An 18,712-nucleotide genomic window follows, 5' to 3' on the forward strand; every position below is an offset into this window, starting at 1 on the left:
CTTATTAGAAGAAATTGTATAGGATTGGTAGTGTGTAGTTATACTCACTACTGCTTTACATCACAGGTTACATACAGCATGTGCATCTTCAGGAAGACATCCAGAATATGACATGCTGTATTACTCTTGTGTAACCAGCTGAGCACGTGGCCACTTCACCCATACTTAATGTTAAATAGTATGTTGGGATCAGCCAATGTGATGGGTACCCAACAGCCGGTTAGTAACATGCTATAAACGCAAAGATCATACTGTATCCACGTAGCACAGCATCTGCAACCCTGAGAATGGGCACCAGGACAATGGGTACAACTGTGTTGGGAATGCCCCCTTAAAACTTAATTTGGATGTGTCAAGAACACAAAATTTGTCAGGAGAGGATGAAACCAGTCAGTGCTAGAGGGGCCGCAAGGTGATATTAAGTTGCAATGGGCAGCACATAAAGACACGGAACCATAAAGTGCCTTCCTGCTTAGAACCAGCAGTAAGTCTGGACCTTTGTCCCCACCCAGTTGGCGAATGTTTTCCTAGACCGCGATAATCCTAACAGGACCTGTCAACAAAGGGACCTGAGGCCTCCCAAATAACACAGAGGTTGAGTTTGCAACATTTGGACAGCTCTCCAAAAGCTCCCTGGAGAAGTCCCCCACCTTCTAGAGCAGATTATTCCTGCCCAGTTCCCACCACATCATCCTTCTGAAGCTGCCCTTCCCAGACCAGGCTTGGAAGGTTTGGGGACCATTTAACAGACTCTGAATCCTAATTCTCTGCCTTGTTTCGTTGGAACCCCTATGCTCACACCTCCTCTTCAAACACAGGGGGGTAAATGTGCAACGGTAACTGTTAATTACGTTTATGACCAGATCTTTCTCTCTAAACCATATCAGAGGACATGCTGGGAAGCAAGAGGAACGCCTCACTGCATCTTTCCAGCTAAAAATTCATATTTCAAATAAATCCGAAGAATAATTTTGAAGCTTCAGAAAAAGCTGAAAATCCTACTCTGAGATAGCGGTTGTGTGACACTGCTCGTACTTTTTCTTGTACGTACGGGGTTCTCCAAAGATGACTGCACTGTTTCTTAGCTCCTGGGACTCTCTTGCTTAGTTCCCGGTGCTAGAGCTGGGCTTGACGTTGCTGATTGCCATTGGATGACTATATAAATATCCATCAGGGAGTACCGGCAGCCAAACCGCTAAATATCTTTGGCACCAGGGAGTCCCCCGAGCTAAAAGTAGAGCAATTTAACTCTGGAGCCGCCCCCCTCCTGCCTCCCCCTTCCCCCCAATTCAACTGCTGTAAAACAACTGCTGTGATTTTAGGCTGGATTGCTGCTTTAAATTAACCATCTGTTAACTCATCCATCTACTGATCAATCTATTTCTGAACCGCTTTGCTGTCTTTAGCTTAACCCCACCACTGACAGACTGTTCCCTGCACCCACTGCCCTTTCAGCAGAGAAGTATTTCGAGCTCCATCCAAATTACCCTTTATTCTGGCATTTCTTTTACCGGGGAACATGCTTCTCATCTGCATCTTATTTACATTTTACCCCGAAGGTGTTGAACGTCTTGTGGGATTCTCTAATATGGTTTTTGATGCAAACCCGTTACTATTTATAGACGCACTTCTTTTCTGTGGTGTGTTGGAACCCGCTCCAGCACTGAATGTGTTAAAAAAAGCATCCATAATGTAAATTTTTCTACGATGAGATCAATATTTTGGGGTTGAGATCACGAAATGTGGCACACGTGTTCAACTGCTCACACGGACAACTCCGTACACGCGTAAACTTAACCCCTCTGCTGCTGGAGAATTAACCACTACCACCACCATCAACAGGACCCCCTTTTATAATCACCTCACCCGCCTACTCTGCCCACCACCCGTCCACCAAACCCATACAAACGTGAAATGGACCTTAACATCTTCACTGCCAGAGAGGTCTGGAGTGTCACTGCAGCTCCTTCCAGCAGTTAAGGGGTTAAGATATATGGAAATGGATTTCCGGATTCTCACGGGCAAACAGGAGATAGGATGTTCAACGCCCCCCCCCCCCCCTCCTCCCCACGACCCCCATCACCTCCATCTGCAGAAGAAAGGAGCAATCCCTCTAAACCAGGAGTGGCCAACTCGAGTCCTCAAGGGCCACCAACCGGCCAGGTTGTAAGGATATCCCTGCTTCAGCACAGGTGTCTCAGTCGTTGACTGAGCCACTAATTGAGCCACCTGTGCTGACGCAGGGATATCCTTACAACCTGGCCTGTTGGTGGCCCTTGAGGACTGGAGTTGGCCACCTCTGCTCTAAACCTTTGTATCCCTCACACCCAAACCACGCCACGTTGGAGGGGAAAAGGGTTCTTCACACACGCATGCCACGGAAAGATCTCACCCCCCACCTCAACACCTGCTAAATCTTGAAAATCTGATGGACTAAACCAACCAAATGATGAGGCATGAGGGTGAGAGGTTAAGGTGTTAGTCTGTTAGAGAGGGGAGTGGCATGGGATGAGAAGCCTGGAGTGCGGACGGGCTGGGACTTCGGGAGATGGCGCCTGAAGGAATCCGCTGATATCGTGGACCAATGATAGAAGGGTAAATGTGAAAATAATATTGAGTGAGAACATGTGTATCAGACCTCAATACTGGGGCTCAAACCCCTATACTGCCAGAAGATCAGTCACACTCACAGGGTCTATTTATAAAGCTACAAATGGGCCTTTATGGCATTAAACTGATGGTAACAGAGTCATTTTATACTTTGGGGTATTTCATTATATGCTGAAGTGTCTGTTTAAGACCTTATTGGCTAAAAAAAAACTCCCACTGAAGTCAATAGCCGCGTCGGAGTATACTGAATTACCCCCCTTGTTTGACAATTATACAGAGACATGTTAGTAGGATTAACTCAGAATATAATAGGCACCATCAACGATATATTGTCTCGCATTCATTTTTCTCCAGGTGACTCTAGACTTCTGTTTAACCCTCTGGCTGCCAGAACTAAGTGAAAGGGTTAAAAAAAAAAAAGGATTTGGGTCCCTTCTTTCTCAAAACAAAAATGGCGGCTGAATCCCAGCCAGCATCAGCACCCAAGCCTTCCTGTGTATACGGAGGTATAGCCATGCAGAGTGTAAAATGAAGAGGTGGGGAAGCAGCTGGAAGAGGGGAGGAGGGGGGAAGGCGCCAGACCATTCACCAGAAGCCACCGCGGCTTTTCCGGGAGTGAGACGGCGGGGAAAAGGCCTCACCGAGCATTGCGAAAGGCTTGGAAACCGACACACAGGACAGGACAATAAATAAATAAATAAGGAGGTACACAGAAGCCAGAACACTTCATGAGGGGTTTCTAGGTGAGGGGTGTTGGGAAGGGAGAAAACGTAGGAACGAGTCCACATTGGTTTATTACTAATGTAAATGAGAATCAAAATTAAATAACACAAACTGAGCTGGCAGGGGTTTATAGATAAGGGCTGTTATGAAACCATATATAATGATAATGAGATATATATATATATATATATATATATATATATATATATATATATATATATATATATATATATATATATATATATATATATATATACACACACACACAAAAATATTTATTTATTTATTCCATGAAGAGGGAAAGGAGGGAGGGGAGGGAATGAAATTAGAGTTTCAAAAGGTAGACATTTTCTGAAAGAAAAATGGAGGAAACGATGTGAAGGAAGAGAAGAGAAAAACCACACCGCAAATCCAGGAAATTAATTAGACAAATAAGAATGATATCTACCAGACAATGTAGTTTGTTTACCATAGCGTGTCCAATGCCAGAGTGCTTTGCGGAAAAGTGGGGAAAAAAGGAAATTGAATAACCGTGAACAGAAGGATTGTTAATCCAAAAGGAAAATAAAGAAAAAAAATAATAAAAAGAGAACAGAAAAACAAAGATGAACTGTTAAGAGGGAGTTAGTACAATCTTTGGAAAGGTATCGGTTAGTAGCAATGGCACATTACATGAATGATTTGGGGTCAGTTGTTTCAAAGAGAGGCACAGTTCTTCTGTGCCTCTGTCCCACCCCTCTCCACCATCAGATTAACTTCTAACTGTTCCTTCATGGCTTTATTTCCATTGTCCTGTCCCTTCCCCCCACCTCCTTTGTTCCGAGACCCCCCAAACCTCCAGTAGTCAACCACTGAAAACCTCGCTCCACATTCAACCCACCCACGTTATGGTAACTGCTACCCAACACAAACCCCATACTTACCTTCCAAAATCCTAGGAGCTGTGAATTCCCAGTGCCGGCCATCACAACACCGATACAGTATCATCATTAGGAGATAACATGAAGGCATTGCCCCATCTGACTCCCGAGAGGGATCCCCACACTGCCTCCCGCTCATCTGCCCACCACAATCATGCTGAGATAAGTGGCTGGGTATGTAACGCCATGTTTTGCCATATAGGTTGTGTGAAACGGACCTCAAGCTTTCTTGCTATGGTTCAGAAATAAGGTCTGGTGGAGCATTTTCTGTGGGTATTATATCCAACAGAATCTATGATAATTAGTTGTTATTACTATCTTTAGTCCGTGTACGGTATTCATAAGCCTTATACAAGACTACGGTCTTGAACCCCTAATCAGATGAAAGGGGCCTATACAAGGAAATATTGGGTCAGACCCCATTGCCAATCAAGGCCAGTGCGATGACTTACACCGGGACAAGTACGGGGAGCTTCTGGATGAGCGTACCATTCACTCTCTGTCTCCATGCTACTAGTATCTATCTAGGGCTTCCTCTACACCAGGGGTGGCCAACTGCAGTCTTCAAGGGCCACCACGAGGTCAGGTATTTAGGATATCCGTACTTATGCCATCTGTGCTGAAGCAGGGATATCCTTAAAACTTGACATGCTGGTGGAACTTGATGACTGCAGTTGGCCACCCCTTCATATATACAGCTAGCCCTCTTTACTAATACTATTTGCTGTCACAACGTGACTTTGTCACTCCGTACCCGAGGCCCAGTGAGAAAGTGTTCCCTCTTATTAGTTTTATATATGGCGGATGACAATGTCAGTGTGTCTCCTGGCCCTTCCATTGTGGGAGTTTGGCCATATCAGTTCTCTGTTTATTCTCTCTGTACCACGGAAGATATTGCCCAACTCTACCAGGAGACCTGATAATTCCCCCCTCCCCTCCTCCTCCTCCTCCTCAGATAAATGCTCCAGACCGTTATCTTTCTGTGGTCCTTCTTTGCATTGTCTGCAGCTTTTTGATCTCCTATTTGCGCTGAGGGGACGGCACTTGTTGCTGTTGATCCATGTTTTTATACACTGGCATTATTATATATATTGTCTGCCTTTCTGACGGGTGCTCGCATGGAGCTGATGTTTTCACGGAGTTATCTACGATTACACAATCTCTTTCTTGAGACACAGTAGATAATTCCGTTCCTTTCAGTGTATATCTATCTTGCTCTCTCACTGGGCTTTACGTTACATGTATTCGTGTTCAGCATCATTTGCCAAGGAACCGCCCAGTCTGGAAACATCTCTGCAACGCTCCAGCGTCTGATTTTGGCTTAATTCTTTTGTACAACTAGGGGTGCAGAGTGCAGGACCCACTACTTTATAATGGACAAACTTTCTATTTAAAGACAAATGATTCATTAGGAAGACTCTCTCCCTTTGGTCTTTCTAAGCATATATATGGTCACTTTTTCTAAAATGTGGGGGAAATAGAACCTTTTCAATGTTAAATATATTTGGGATCGTTTGAAGTCCAACAAAGAACAGCCACTGGTTATAACTATTATTTTTAAACCCCTGTATATTTGCACTATTGACAATACACAGTAAGGAATACCTGTATTGCATACACAGCAAGGTATATCTTTTTTATTTGCAAATCCAGGTATACCCGTATTGCATACACAGTGAGGTATATCTGAATTATATACACAGTGAGGTATATATGTATTATATACACAGTAAAGTATACCTGTATTATATACACAGTGAGGTGTAGCTGTACAATATACACAGTAAGGTATATCTGTATTATATACCCAGTAAGGTATATCTGTATTATACACCGTTAGGTATACCTATATTATATACAGTGAGGTATACGTATTATATACAGAGTGAGGTATATGTATGTATTGTATACACAGTGAGGTATATCTGTGTTATATACACAGTGAGGTATATCTGTATTATACACCATTAGGTAAGCGTTTGGGTCTGGGCGGATATATAGTGTGTGCATTATGTGCAGGCAGTGGCTGTATTGGATTTCCATAGGGGAACTGCAGTGAGTGTTGGTGACCTTGTGACAGCAACCACACAGCGAGGGGAAGAATTCTGTACCAGAGCTGGACAGGGGATGTGACATCAGAACCTCTAGGGTTGTATATTACCTCCAGCGCCAAGAAACCATGAGAGAGAAAACAGAACAGGTGAGGAGGAGGAAAGAACCGATGTACAACTTCCAGAGAACATCAGGAGGTCAAAACAAGAGCAATCAGAGGAAAAACACAGTGAGAGAGGGCCCTGAATCTCCCCCCAGGAGGCGAGAGATTGGGGCTTATTCCCCTACTAGGTTCCTAACAATTACAGGGCATTGAAGGACTCAAATGAGTGAGACTTCTTCCTACAGTACAAGTGAGCCTCACTCCAAAAGAAGTTCCCAGGTGTGGCCATGCGATAAGAGACTCCTACATGGGTGGACAATGGACTGAATGACTACACTTCGTAAAAAAGGCAAAAGTATCTCAACGTGTCCTGTGTGTTTTCTTAACGTATACTCCTTGTAGTTCTAGGGGTCATTTCTATTTTTTTTTTCTCAAAGTAGTGATAGTATTTATCACATTGTCTGAAAGGTCTTCATGGATACATTTCCGAGACCACGAAATCTAACAGCTGTATTAGTTCAGCGAAAAGACACTACAGCGATAACTTTGAATGAACTAACAAGAACGCTCACTCAAACACTGACATGTGTTTCTGTGCGGCTCTAAAGAGCCAGGAGATAGAACATTCAACCAGAAATGTGAGACGTGTGACACCTTGGGATAGGTGCTTCCCATACTGTAATATAAAAAGCACTATTTGGCAACAAGACTGATTTAAGGTGTCACATTTCCACTCAAGGAAAATCCATCTCATACAGACAGAGGATTGAGGAACTGACCTCTGATAAGGATGACTGTATCCACACAGGCGGCACATTTTCCTAGGATTCTGCAGACCCATCCCCTTATATCTATGCCAAACATTCAATTCCTTTAATCCCCACCTCCACTGCTGAAAGGCTGTTCTATGATTCTACTACCTCCCATCCCTCTCAATGTCAGTGTCCTCCCTCCAACTCCAGCCAAACACAAGCGTGTTTAATGGCACTGGTCCCCTGCCCCTCCTTACCTGGCGCAGGTTACGGGTGACTTTGACATCGTGCCACTCATTGTCGTTGAACTTGTCGTTGGCTGGCTCCACGATGGCTTCGAAGGCCCCCGAGCCCAGGTTGATGACCAGAGAGACGGCTCCGCCCTTCAGTGCTAGGTTAACATAGTCAGCCGACTTGCCGGTGTGGAGGATAAGCCCGTTCCTCTGGCGAGTTTTGAAGGACAGGGTGATCTCATCGCTGCTGCTCTGGATGGGGTTCTGAGACAGGTCGTAACACAGGTACTCGGAGCCACGGAATGTGGCCACGTTATCCTCCCTCGCTGCAGAAGGAGAAGGGGGGCTTTAAAGTGGGCCAAGGAAGAACACTTTGGGGTCATTGATCTTAGTCTGCTGGCTGCAAAACAGGAGCAAAAAATGCCAAAGTCATCAAGGAAATAATTTTCCATTGAAACCAAGATTATTCCCTTTGTTGATGTTGTGTCTTTGCAGCTGAGAGACTCTTATTAATGACCCTGTTGTGGGGTGGAGATGACAGATCTCAGGCTGGAGAAGTGATGGCCTCAGCCAAGTTTGCAATGGATGAGGCAGACAGCACTGGGGAAAAAAGTCAAACAACCTGGAGACTTCTTGTTCTGAGATCCTGAAGCTCAACTAATCCTCCCTGGCAGGTGTTTCCTGGATTTGGAAGAATGTGCCCTCAATGTGCAAAATGTGCATTTTTATTTCAGAATACTGATACAATTCCTAGAAAATATACCCAATTATCTGCACATCTTCCTCTTTGAAATACCACTCAACAGTGACCCCAAAACACATCCACCAAACACCTTAAACCTGCCCCATGGTGCAAACTGAGAAGCTGCTGCTGTCCTATAGTTACATAATTACATACTGTAGTTACATAGTTACAGAGCAGAGGTTGAAAAAAACCATACGTCCATCAAGTTCTAACTATGCTAAATTTAGACAACAGATACTTTTATCCATTATTTGTACTAACAGTATATTGATCCTGAGGAAGGCAAACGCAAAACCCCAGTGACATATCATCCAATTATATCTCATAAGGGGAAAAATAAATTCCTTCCAGACTCCAAGAATTGGCAATCAGATTACTCCCTGGATCAACATCCTTCCCATGTTTACTTATTAGGTATATCCCTGTATACCTTTCCTTTCTAAAATATGTCCAACCTTTCTTTGAATAGATCTATTGTATCTGCCATCACAGTCTTCCACACTGTAACTGCCCTTACTTTAATGAACCATTTCCTTTGTTGCTGGTGAAATCTCCTTTCCTACAACTGTAAGGGATGACCCCGTGTTGTTTGTACTGCCCGTGGGATGAATAGTTATTTTGAAAGCTTGTATTGTCCCCAAATATATTTGTATATAGTTATCATATCCCCTCTTCGATGCCGCTTTTCTAAAGTAAACAAATCTAATTTAGCTAGCCTCCCCATATAAATCAGATCGCCCATCCCCTTTATTCATTTGGTGGCTCCTCTCTGCACTTTATCTAGTTCCATAATCTCTTTTCTAAGGAGTGGTGCCCAAAATTGTACTCCATATTCAAGTTGTGGTCTTACTAATGCTTTATGAAAAGGGGCATATTGTAATTATGTTTACTTCCCATCCATCCATTGCCCGTTTGATGCAAGATAAGATCTTGTTTGCCTTTGCAGCTACTGCATGACTTTGGGCACTATTGCTAAGTCTGCTGTCTACCAGCACTCCTAAATCCTTCTCCATCAATGATTCCCCCAATTTATCCCCATTTAATGTGTAAGTTGCCTGTTTATTCTTGTTTCCCAAATGCATAACCTTACATTTATCTGTATTAAACCTCATCTGCCATTTACCTGCCGAAGTTTCCAGTCTCTCCAAGTCCTTCTGGAGAGAAATTACATCCTGCTCTGATTTTCCTACCGTACACAATTTAGTGTGATCAGCAAAGATGGAGACTTTGCTCTCGATGCCAACCTCAAGGTCATTAATAAACAAGTTAAAAAGCAGGGGTCCCAGTACCAATCCCTGAGGTACTCCACTCACAAATTTAGCCCAATCTGAAAAAGTTCAATTTATGACAACCCTCTGTTGTCTGTCCTTCAACCAGTTTTCAATCCAGGTGCAAAATATTTTTACAGAGTCCAATTTGCTTTATTTTGTACACCAACCTCTTGTGTGGAACCGTATGAGAAGCCTTTGGAAAATCTAAGTAGACCACATCAACTGCATTACCCTGGTCTAAATTCCTACTTACCTCCTCAAAGAAACTAATAAGGATAGATTGGCACGACCTATCCTTCATAAATCCATGCTGACTATTACTAATAATTTTGTTTTCCATTAAGTATTCCTCAATATTATCCCATACTAAACCTTCAAGTAGCTTCCTCACTATTAATGTCAGGCTTACAGGTCTGTAATTTCCTGGTTTTGACCTAGCTCCCTTTTTAAATATAGGCACCACGTCTGCTTTAAGCCAATCTTGTGGTACTGAGCCTGTGGAAATGGAGTAATTGAATATTAAATGTAATGGTTTGGCTACTACTGAATTTGGCTCCTTAAGAACTCTTGGATGTATGCCATCGGGGCCAGGTGCCTTATTTACTTTCATTTTTTCAAGTCGCTTATGAACTTCTTCCTCAGTTAACCAATTGTTTGTTAATATAGAGGTTGTAGCTTCCTCCTGCGGCGCTACTATTGAACTTGATTCTTCCCTGGTAAACACAAAGGCAAAGAATTTGTTTAATACCTCTGCTTTTTCCTCATCTCCAACAATCTCCCTGCCCATCTCACATTGAAAGGGTCCTATATTTTATTTTCTCGTTGTTTTTGTTATTAAGGTACTTAAAGAACTTTTTATGGTTGATATTACTTTCCATTGCAATCCTTTTTCACTATTCATTTTTGATAATCTGATTGCCCTTTTACACCTTTTGTTACATTCCTTAGAATTCCGATACGATGCCTCCGTCTCTAGTTCTATATTAAACCCCCTCACTTCTGGATGGGTCATCCAAGTCCCCTCAAAGACCACACCCCTTGATACATCGAAATTCACTTCATACATGGCCTCTGTGTATATACAATATTGTAAATGAACAAAGAAGAAAGTCTCCCCGCACTCCAAAGCACTTGCAATATTGTTGAGATAGATTTGCTACATTGTGTCAGGCCAACGTTTCAGCTCACTCCGACCTTCTTCAGGGTTATATTTGTAAATAAGACGCTTATGTACAGTATGAGGATGCATCATTACCCATAGATTAATTCATTTATAAACTATTACGGTTCTCTTTTTCTTTACAACACTCACTCACTGTCCACTTCTAATTACAAGAACCTTCACCAACCGCAGACTCCTCTATAGAGCCTCCTAGACCACTACGGATAATAGCCGTATTAGTCAGGGCCGTTTTAAGGCCTTCGTAGGCCCCAGGCACTTTTATTTCTAGAGGCCTGTGTGTCCGATGTTTTTTCTCATTTTTATGCTAATTTCATCGTTTGCTTGTTTCTTTCGATACTAGCGATATTTGGCATCGATACTTTTGTTTCGATATTTAAAGGAATCGATACTTCGAAGGCATTTTAAATTAAAGTTTGCTGTTTTCTCTTATTTTGTGACTTTTTTTAGTTTAGGTATTTTTTCAAGTGAAATATTGTAGGCCCTAAAAGGTTCGTAGGCCCCGGGCACTGCGCCTAGTCGGCCTAATGTATAAAGCGGCCCTGGTGTTAGTCCAGTTGCGATAGTGCAGAATGAATGAGTACTTCAGTATTAGGTGATACCTTTTTTTATTTGGACTAACAATTAGGGTTGCCAGGTGGTTTCTCCAAAAATACTGGACACAATAGTGAAAGGAATGACGTGCTCCAAGACACACACCCCTCTCGCCACTGTCAGCTCCATGCTGTTTCCTCCTCTCCTTGGCCATACCCCCAGGCTCCTGACACTTCTTCCTGATTGGCTGCTGCTAGCCACAGCCCTGCTCAGGGAAATCCCGTGGCCCCCCAAGCAGATCAGGTCACTATGACCAGAGAGATAATATCGGGCACACGTACATGTCCGGTATTACCTCAACTTTTTTACTGGACAGTGTCCAAATACAGGACAGTTCGGATCAATATTGGACACCTGGCAACCCTACTAACAATCTATGTCATAGGACAAGCTTTTGAGAGTTCTCCCCTCTTCCTCATGTCAGCAATACTGGTTTACAAAGCCATAGATTCCTTTATAAACCAGTACTGCTAACCTGAGGAAGAGGAGACATCTCAAAAGCTTGTCCTATGACAAATCGTTAGTCCGAAAAACAAACATACACACATGCATACATACATACATACATACATACATACACACATACACACATACAATCTCCTACAGTATGACACGGCAATTTATGCAGCCTCCTAGAACACGGCTATATATGCAGTCTCCTATAACACGGCTATATATGCAGTCTCCCATAACACGGCTATATATGCAGTCTCCTATAACACAGCTATATATGCAGTCTCCTATAACACGGCTATATATGCAGTCTCCTATAACACGGCTATATATGCAGTCTCCTATAACACGGCTATATATGCAGTCTCCTATAACACGGCTATATATGCAGTCTCCTATAACACAGCTATATATGCAGTCTCCTATAGCACGACTATATATGCAGTCTCCTATAACACGGCTATATATGCAGTCTCCTATAACACGGCTATATATACAGTCTCCTATAACACAGCTATATATACAGTCTCCTAGAACACAATATATATGCAGTCTCCTATAACACGGCTATATATGCAGTCTCCTATAACACGGCTATATATACAGTCTCCTATAACACGGCTATATATGCAGTCTCCTAGAACACAATATATATGCAGTCTCCTATAACACTGCTATATATGCAGTCTCCTAGAACACGCTATATATGCAGTCTCCTACAACATGGCTATATATGCAGTCTCCTAGAACACGGCTATATATGCAGTTTCCTATAACACGGCTTTATATATAGTCTCCTAGAACACGGCTATATATACAGTCTCCTATAACACAGCTATATACGCAGTCTCCTATAACACGGCTATATATACACAGTCTCCTATAACACGGCTATATATACAGTCTCCTATAACACGGCTATATATGCAGTCTCCTATAACACGGCTATATATGCAGCCTCCTATAACACGGCTATATATGCAGCCTCCTATAACACGGCTATATATGCAGTCTCCTATAACACGGCTATATATATGCAGTGTCCTATAACACCGCTATATATGCAGTCTCCTATAACACCGCTATATATGCAGTCTCTTATAACACGGATATATACAGTCTCCTAGAACACAGCTATATATGCAGTCTCCTATAACACGGCTATATATGCAGTCTCTTCTAACACAGCTATATATGCAGTCTCCTATAACACGGCTATATATGCAGTCTCCTATAGCACGACTATATATGCAGTCTCCTATAGCACGACTATATATGCAGTCTCCTATAGCACGACTATATATGCAGTCTCCTATAACACGGCTATATATGCAGTCTCCTAGAACACAATATATATGCAGTCTCCTATAACACGGCTATATATGCAGTCTCCTACAACATGGCTATATATGCAGTCTCCTATAACACGGCTATATATGCAGTCTCCTATAACACGGCTTTATATATAGTCTCCTAGAACACGGCTATATATACAGTCTCCTATAACACAGCTATATACGCAGTCTCCTATAACACGGCTATATATACACAGTCTCCTATAACACGGCTATATATACAGTCTCCTATAACACGGCTATATATGCAGTCTCCTATAACACCGCTATATATGCAGTCTCCTATAACACGGCTATATATGCAGCCTCCTATAACACGGCTATATATGCAGTCTCTTATAACACAGCTATATATGCAGTCTCTTATAACACCGCTATATATATACAGTCTCCTATAACACGGCTATATATGCAGTCTCCTATAGCACGACTATATATGCAGTCTCCTATAACACGGCTATATATGCAGTCTCCTATAACACGGCTATATATACAGTCTCCTATAACACAGCTATATATACAGTCTCCTAGAACACAATATATATGCAGTCTCCTATAACACGGCTATATATGCAGTCTCCTATAACACAGCTATATATGCAGTCTCTTATAACACGGCTATATATGCAGTCTCCTAGAACACAATATATATGCAGTCTCCTATAACACGGCTATATATGCAGTCTCCTACAACATGGCTATATATGCAGCCTCCTATAACACGGCTATATATGCAGTCTCCTACAACATGGCTATATATGCAGCCTCCTATAACACGGCTATATATGCAGTCTCCTACAACATGGCTATATATACAGTCTCCTAGAACACGGCTATATATGCATTCTCCTATAACACGGCTTTATATATAGTCTCCTAGAACACGGCTATATATACAATCTCCTATAACACAGCTATATACGCAGTCTCCTATAACACGGCTATATATACACAGTCTCCTATAACACGGCTATATATACAGTCTCCTATAACACGGCTATATATGCAGTCTCCTATAACACGGCTATATATGAAGCCTCCTATAACACGGCTATATATGCAGTCTCCTATAACACGGCTATATATATGCAGTGTCCTATAACACCGCTATATATGCAGTCTCCTATAACACCGCTATATATGCAGTCTCCTATAACACCGCTATATATGCAGTCTCCTATAACACCGCTAAATATGCAGTCTCCTATAACACCGCTATATATGCAGTCTCCTATAACACCGCTATATATGCAGTCTCTTATAACACGGATATATACAGTCTCCTAGAACACGGCTATATATGCAGTCTCCTATAACACGGCTATATATGCAGTCTCTTATAACACAGCTATATATGCAGTCTCTTATAACACCGCTATATATGCAGTCTCCTATATCACCGCTATATATACAGTCTCCTAGAACACGGATATATATATATGCAGTCTCCTATAACATGGCTATATATGCAGTCTCTTATAACACCGCTATATATGCAGTCTCCTATAACACGACTATATATGCAGTCTCCTATAACACGGCTATATATGCAGTCTCCTATAACACGGCTATATATGCAGTCTCCTATAACACGGCTATATATGCAGTCTCCTATAACACGGCTTTATATACAGTCTCCTAGAACACGGCTATATATGCAGCCTCCTATAACACGGCTATATATGCAGTCTCCTATAACACGGATATATATACAGTCTTCTATAACACGGCTATATATGCAGTCTCCTAGAACACGCTATATATACAGTCTCCTATAACACCGCTATATATATACAGTCTCCTATAACACGGCTATATATGCAGTCTCCTATAACACGGCTTTATATGCAGTCTCCTATAACACGCTATATATATATACAGTCTCCTATAACACGGCTATATATGCAGTCTCCTATAACATGGCTATATATGCAGTCTCCTATAACACGGCTATATATGCAGTCTCCTATAACACGGCTATATATGCAGCCTCCTATAACACGGCTATATATGCAGTCTCCTAGAACACGCTATATATACAGTCTCCTAGAACCCGGCTATATATGCAGTCTCCTATAACACCGCTATATATGCAGTCTCCTATAACACGGCTATGTATGCAGTCTCTTATAACACGCTATATATACAGTCTCCTATAACACGGCTATATATGCAGTCTCCTAGAACACGGCTATATATGCAATCTCCTATAACACGCTATATATACAGTCTCGTAGAACACAGCTATATATACAGTCTCCTAGAACACAGCTATATATGCAGTCTCCTATAACACGCTATATATACAGTCTCTTATAACACGGCTATATATGCAGTCTCCTATAACGCCGCTATATATGCAGTCTCCTAGAACACGGCTATATATGCAGTCTCCTATAACACGGCTATATATGCAGCCTCCTATAACACGGCTATATATGCAGCCTCCTATAACACGGCTATATATGCAGTCTCCTATAACACGGCTATATATATGCAGTGTCCTATAACACCGCTATATATGCAGTCTCCTATAACACCGCTATATATGCAGTCTCTTATAACACGGATATATACAGTCTCCTAGAACACAGCTATATATGCAGTCTCCTATAACACGGCTATATATGCAGTCTCTTCTAACACAGCTATATATGCAGTCTCCTATAACACGGCTATATATGCAGTCTCCTATAGCACGACTATATATGCAGTCTCCTATAGCACGACTATATATGCAGTCTCCTATAGCACGACTATATATGCAGTCTCCTATAACACGGCTATATATGCAGTCTCCTAGAACACAATATATATGCAGTCTCCTATAACACGGCTATATATGCAGTCTCCTACAACATGGCTATATATGCAGTCTCCTATAACACGGCTATATATGCAGTCTCCTATAACACGGCTTTATATATAGTCTCCTAGAACACGGCTATATATACAGTCTCCTATAACACAGCTATATACGCAGTCTCCTATAACACGGCTATATATACACAGTCTCCTATAACACGGCTATATATACAGTCTCCTATAACACGGCTATATATGCAGTCTCCTATAACACCGCTATATATGCAGTCTCCTATAACACGGCTATATATGCAGCCTCCTATAACACGGCTATATATGCAGTCTCTTATAACACAGCTATATATGCAGTCTCTTATAACACCGCTATATATATACAGTCTCCTATAACACGGCTATATATGCAGTCTCCTATAGCACGACTATATATGCAGTCTCCTATAACACGGCTATATATGCAGTCTCCTATAACACGGCTATATATACAGTCTCCTATAACACAGCTATATATACAGTCTCCTAGAACACAATATATATGCAGTCTCCTATAACACGGCTATATATGCAGTCTCCTATAACACAGCTATATATGCAGTCTCTTATAACACGGCTATATATGCAGTCTCCTAGAACACAATATATATGCAGTCTCCTATAACACGGCTATATATGCAGTCTCCTACAACATGGCTATATATGCAGCCTCCTATAACACGGCTATATATGCAGTCTCCTACAACATGGCTATATATGCAGCCTCCTATAACACGGCTATATATGCAGTCTCCTACAACATGGCTATATATACAGTCTCCTAGAACACGGCTATATATGCATTCTCCTATAACACGGCTTTATATATAGTCTCCTAGAACACGGCTATATATACAATCTCCTATAACACAGCTATATACGCAGTCTCCTATAACACGGCTATATATACACAGTCTCCTATAACACGGCTATATATACAGTCTCCTATAACACGGCTATATATGCAGTCTCCTATAACACGGCTATATATGAAGCCTCCTATAACACGGCTATATATGCAGTCTCCTATAACACGGCTATATATATGCAGTGTCCTATAACACCGCTATATATGCAGTCTCCTATAACACCGCTATATATGCAGTCTCCTATAACACCGCTATATATGCAGTCTCCTATAACACCGCTAAATATGCAGTCTCCTATAACACCGCTATATATGCAGTCTCCTATAACACCGCTATATATGCAGTCTCTTATAACACGGATATATACAGTCTCCTAGAACACGGCTATATATGCAGTCTCCTATAACACGGCTATATATGCAGTCTCTTATAACACAGCTATATATGCAGTCTCTTATAACACCGCTATATATGCAGTCTCCTATATCACCGCTATATATACAGTCTCCTATAACACGGCTATATATGCAGTCTCCTATAACACAGCTTTATATACAGTCTCCTAGAACACGGATATATATATATGCAGTCTCCTATAACATGGCTATATATGCAGTCTCTTATAACACCGCTATATATGCAGTCTCCTATAACACGACTATATATGCAGTCTCCTATAACACGGCTATATATGCAGTCTCCTATAACACGGCTATATATGCAGTCTCCTATAACACGGCTATATATGCAGTCTCCTATAACACGGCTTTATATACAGTCTCCTAGAACACGGCTATATATGCAGCCTCCTATAACACGGCTATATATGCAGTCTCCTATAACACGGATATATATACAGTCTTCTATAACACGGCTATATATGCAGTCTCCTAGAACACGCTATATATACAGTCTCCTATAACACCGCTATATATATACAGTCTCCTATAACACGGCTATATATGCAGTCTCCTATAACACGGCTTTATATGCAGTCTCCTATAACACGCTATATATATATACAGTCTCCTATAACACGGCTATATATGCAGTCTCCTATAACATGGCTATATATGCAGTCTCCTATAACACGGCTATATATGCAGTCTCCTATAACACGGCTATATATGCAGCCTCCTATAACACGGCTATATATGCAGTCTCCTAGAACACGCTATATATACAGTCTCCTAGAACCCGGCTATATATGCAGTCTCCTATAACACCGCTATATATGCAGTCTCCTATAACACGGCTATGTATGCAGTCTCTTATAACACGCTATATATACAGTCTCCTATAACACGGCTATATATGCAGTCTCCTAGAACACGGCTATATATGCAATCTCCTATAACACGCTATATATACAGTCTCGTAGAACACAGCTATATATACAGTCTCCTAGAACACAGCTATATATGCAGTCTCCTATAACACGCTATATATACAGTCTCTTATAACACGGCTATATATGCAGTCTCCTATAACGCCGCTATATATGCAGTCTCCTAGAACACGGCTATATATGCAGTCTCCTAGAAAACGGCTATATATGCAATCTCCTATAACACGGCTTTATATACAGTCTCCTATAACATGGCTATATATGCAGTCTCCTATAACACGGATATATATACAGTCTCCTATAACACGGCTATATATGCAGTCTCCTAGAACACGCTATATATACAGTCTCCTATAACACCGCTATATATATACAGTCTCCTATAACACGGTTATATATGCAGTCTCCTATAACACGGCTTTATATGCAGTCTCCTAGAACACGCTATATATACAGTCTCCTATAACACTGCTATATATACAGTCTCCTATAACACGGATATATATACAGTCTTCTATAACACGGATATATATACAGTCTCCTATAACACGGCTATATATGCAGTCTCCTATAACACGGATATATATACAGTCTTCTATAACACGGCCATATATGCAGTCTCCTAGAACACGCTATATATACAGTCTC

The 18,712-nt window shown here is 41.5% G+C and overlaps 1 protein-coding gene across 1 annotated transcript in view; it reads right to left on the bottom strand.

Annotated features, from left to right (window-relative positions):
- Window positions 1-18,712, bottom strand: part of NRXN3 (neurexin 3) — a 403,334-nt gene that overhangs the window by 286,419 nt on the left and 98,203 nt on the right. The window contains 2 exon segments of the mRNA XM_075614646.1: window positions 3,803-3,826; window positions 7,418-7,719. Coding sequence (XP_075470761.1) covers window positions 3,803-3,826; window positions 7,418-7,719 — 326 coding nt within the window.

Source organism: Ascaphus truei, chromosome 9 (assembly GCF_040206685.1).
Source record: "Ascaphus truei isolate aAscTru1 chromosome 9, aAscTru1.hap1, whole genome shotgun sequence".
NCBI lineage: Eukaryota > Metazoa > Chordata > Amphibia > Anura > Ascaphidae > Ascaphus > Ascaphus truei.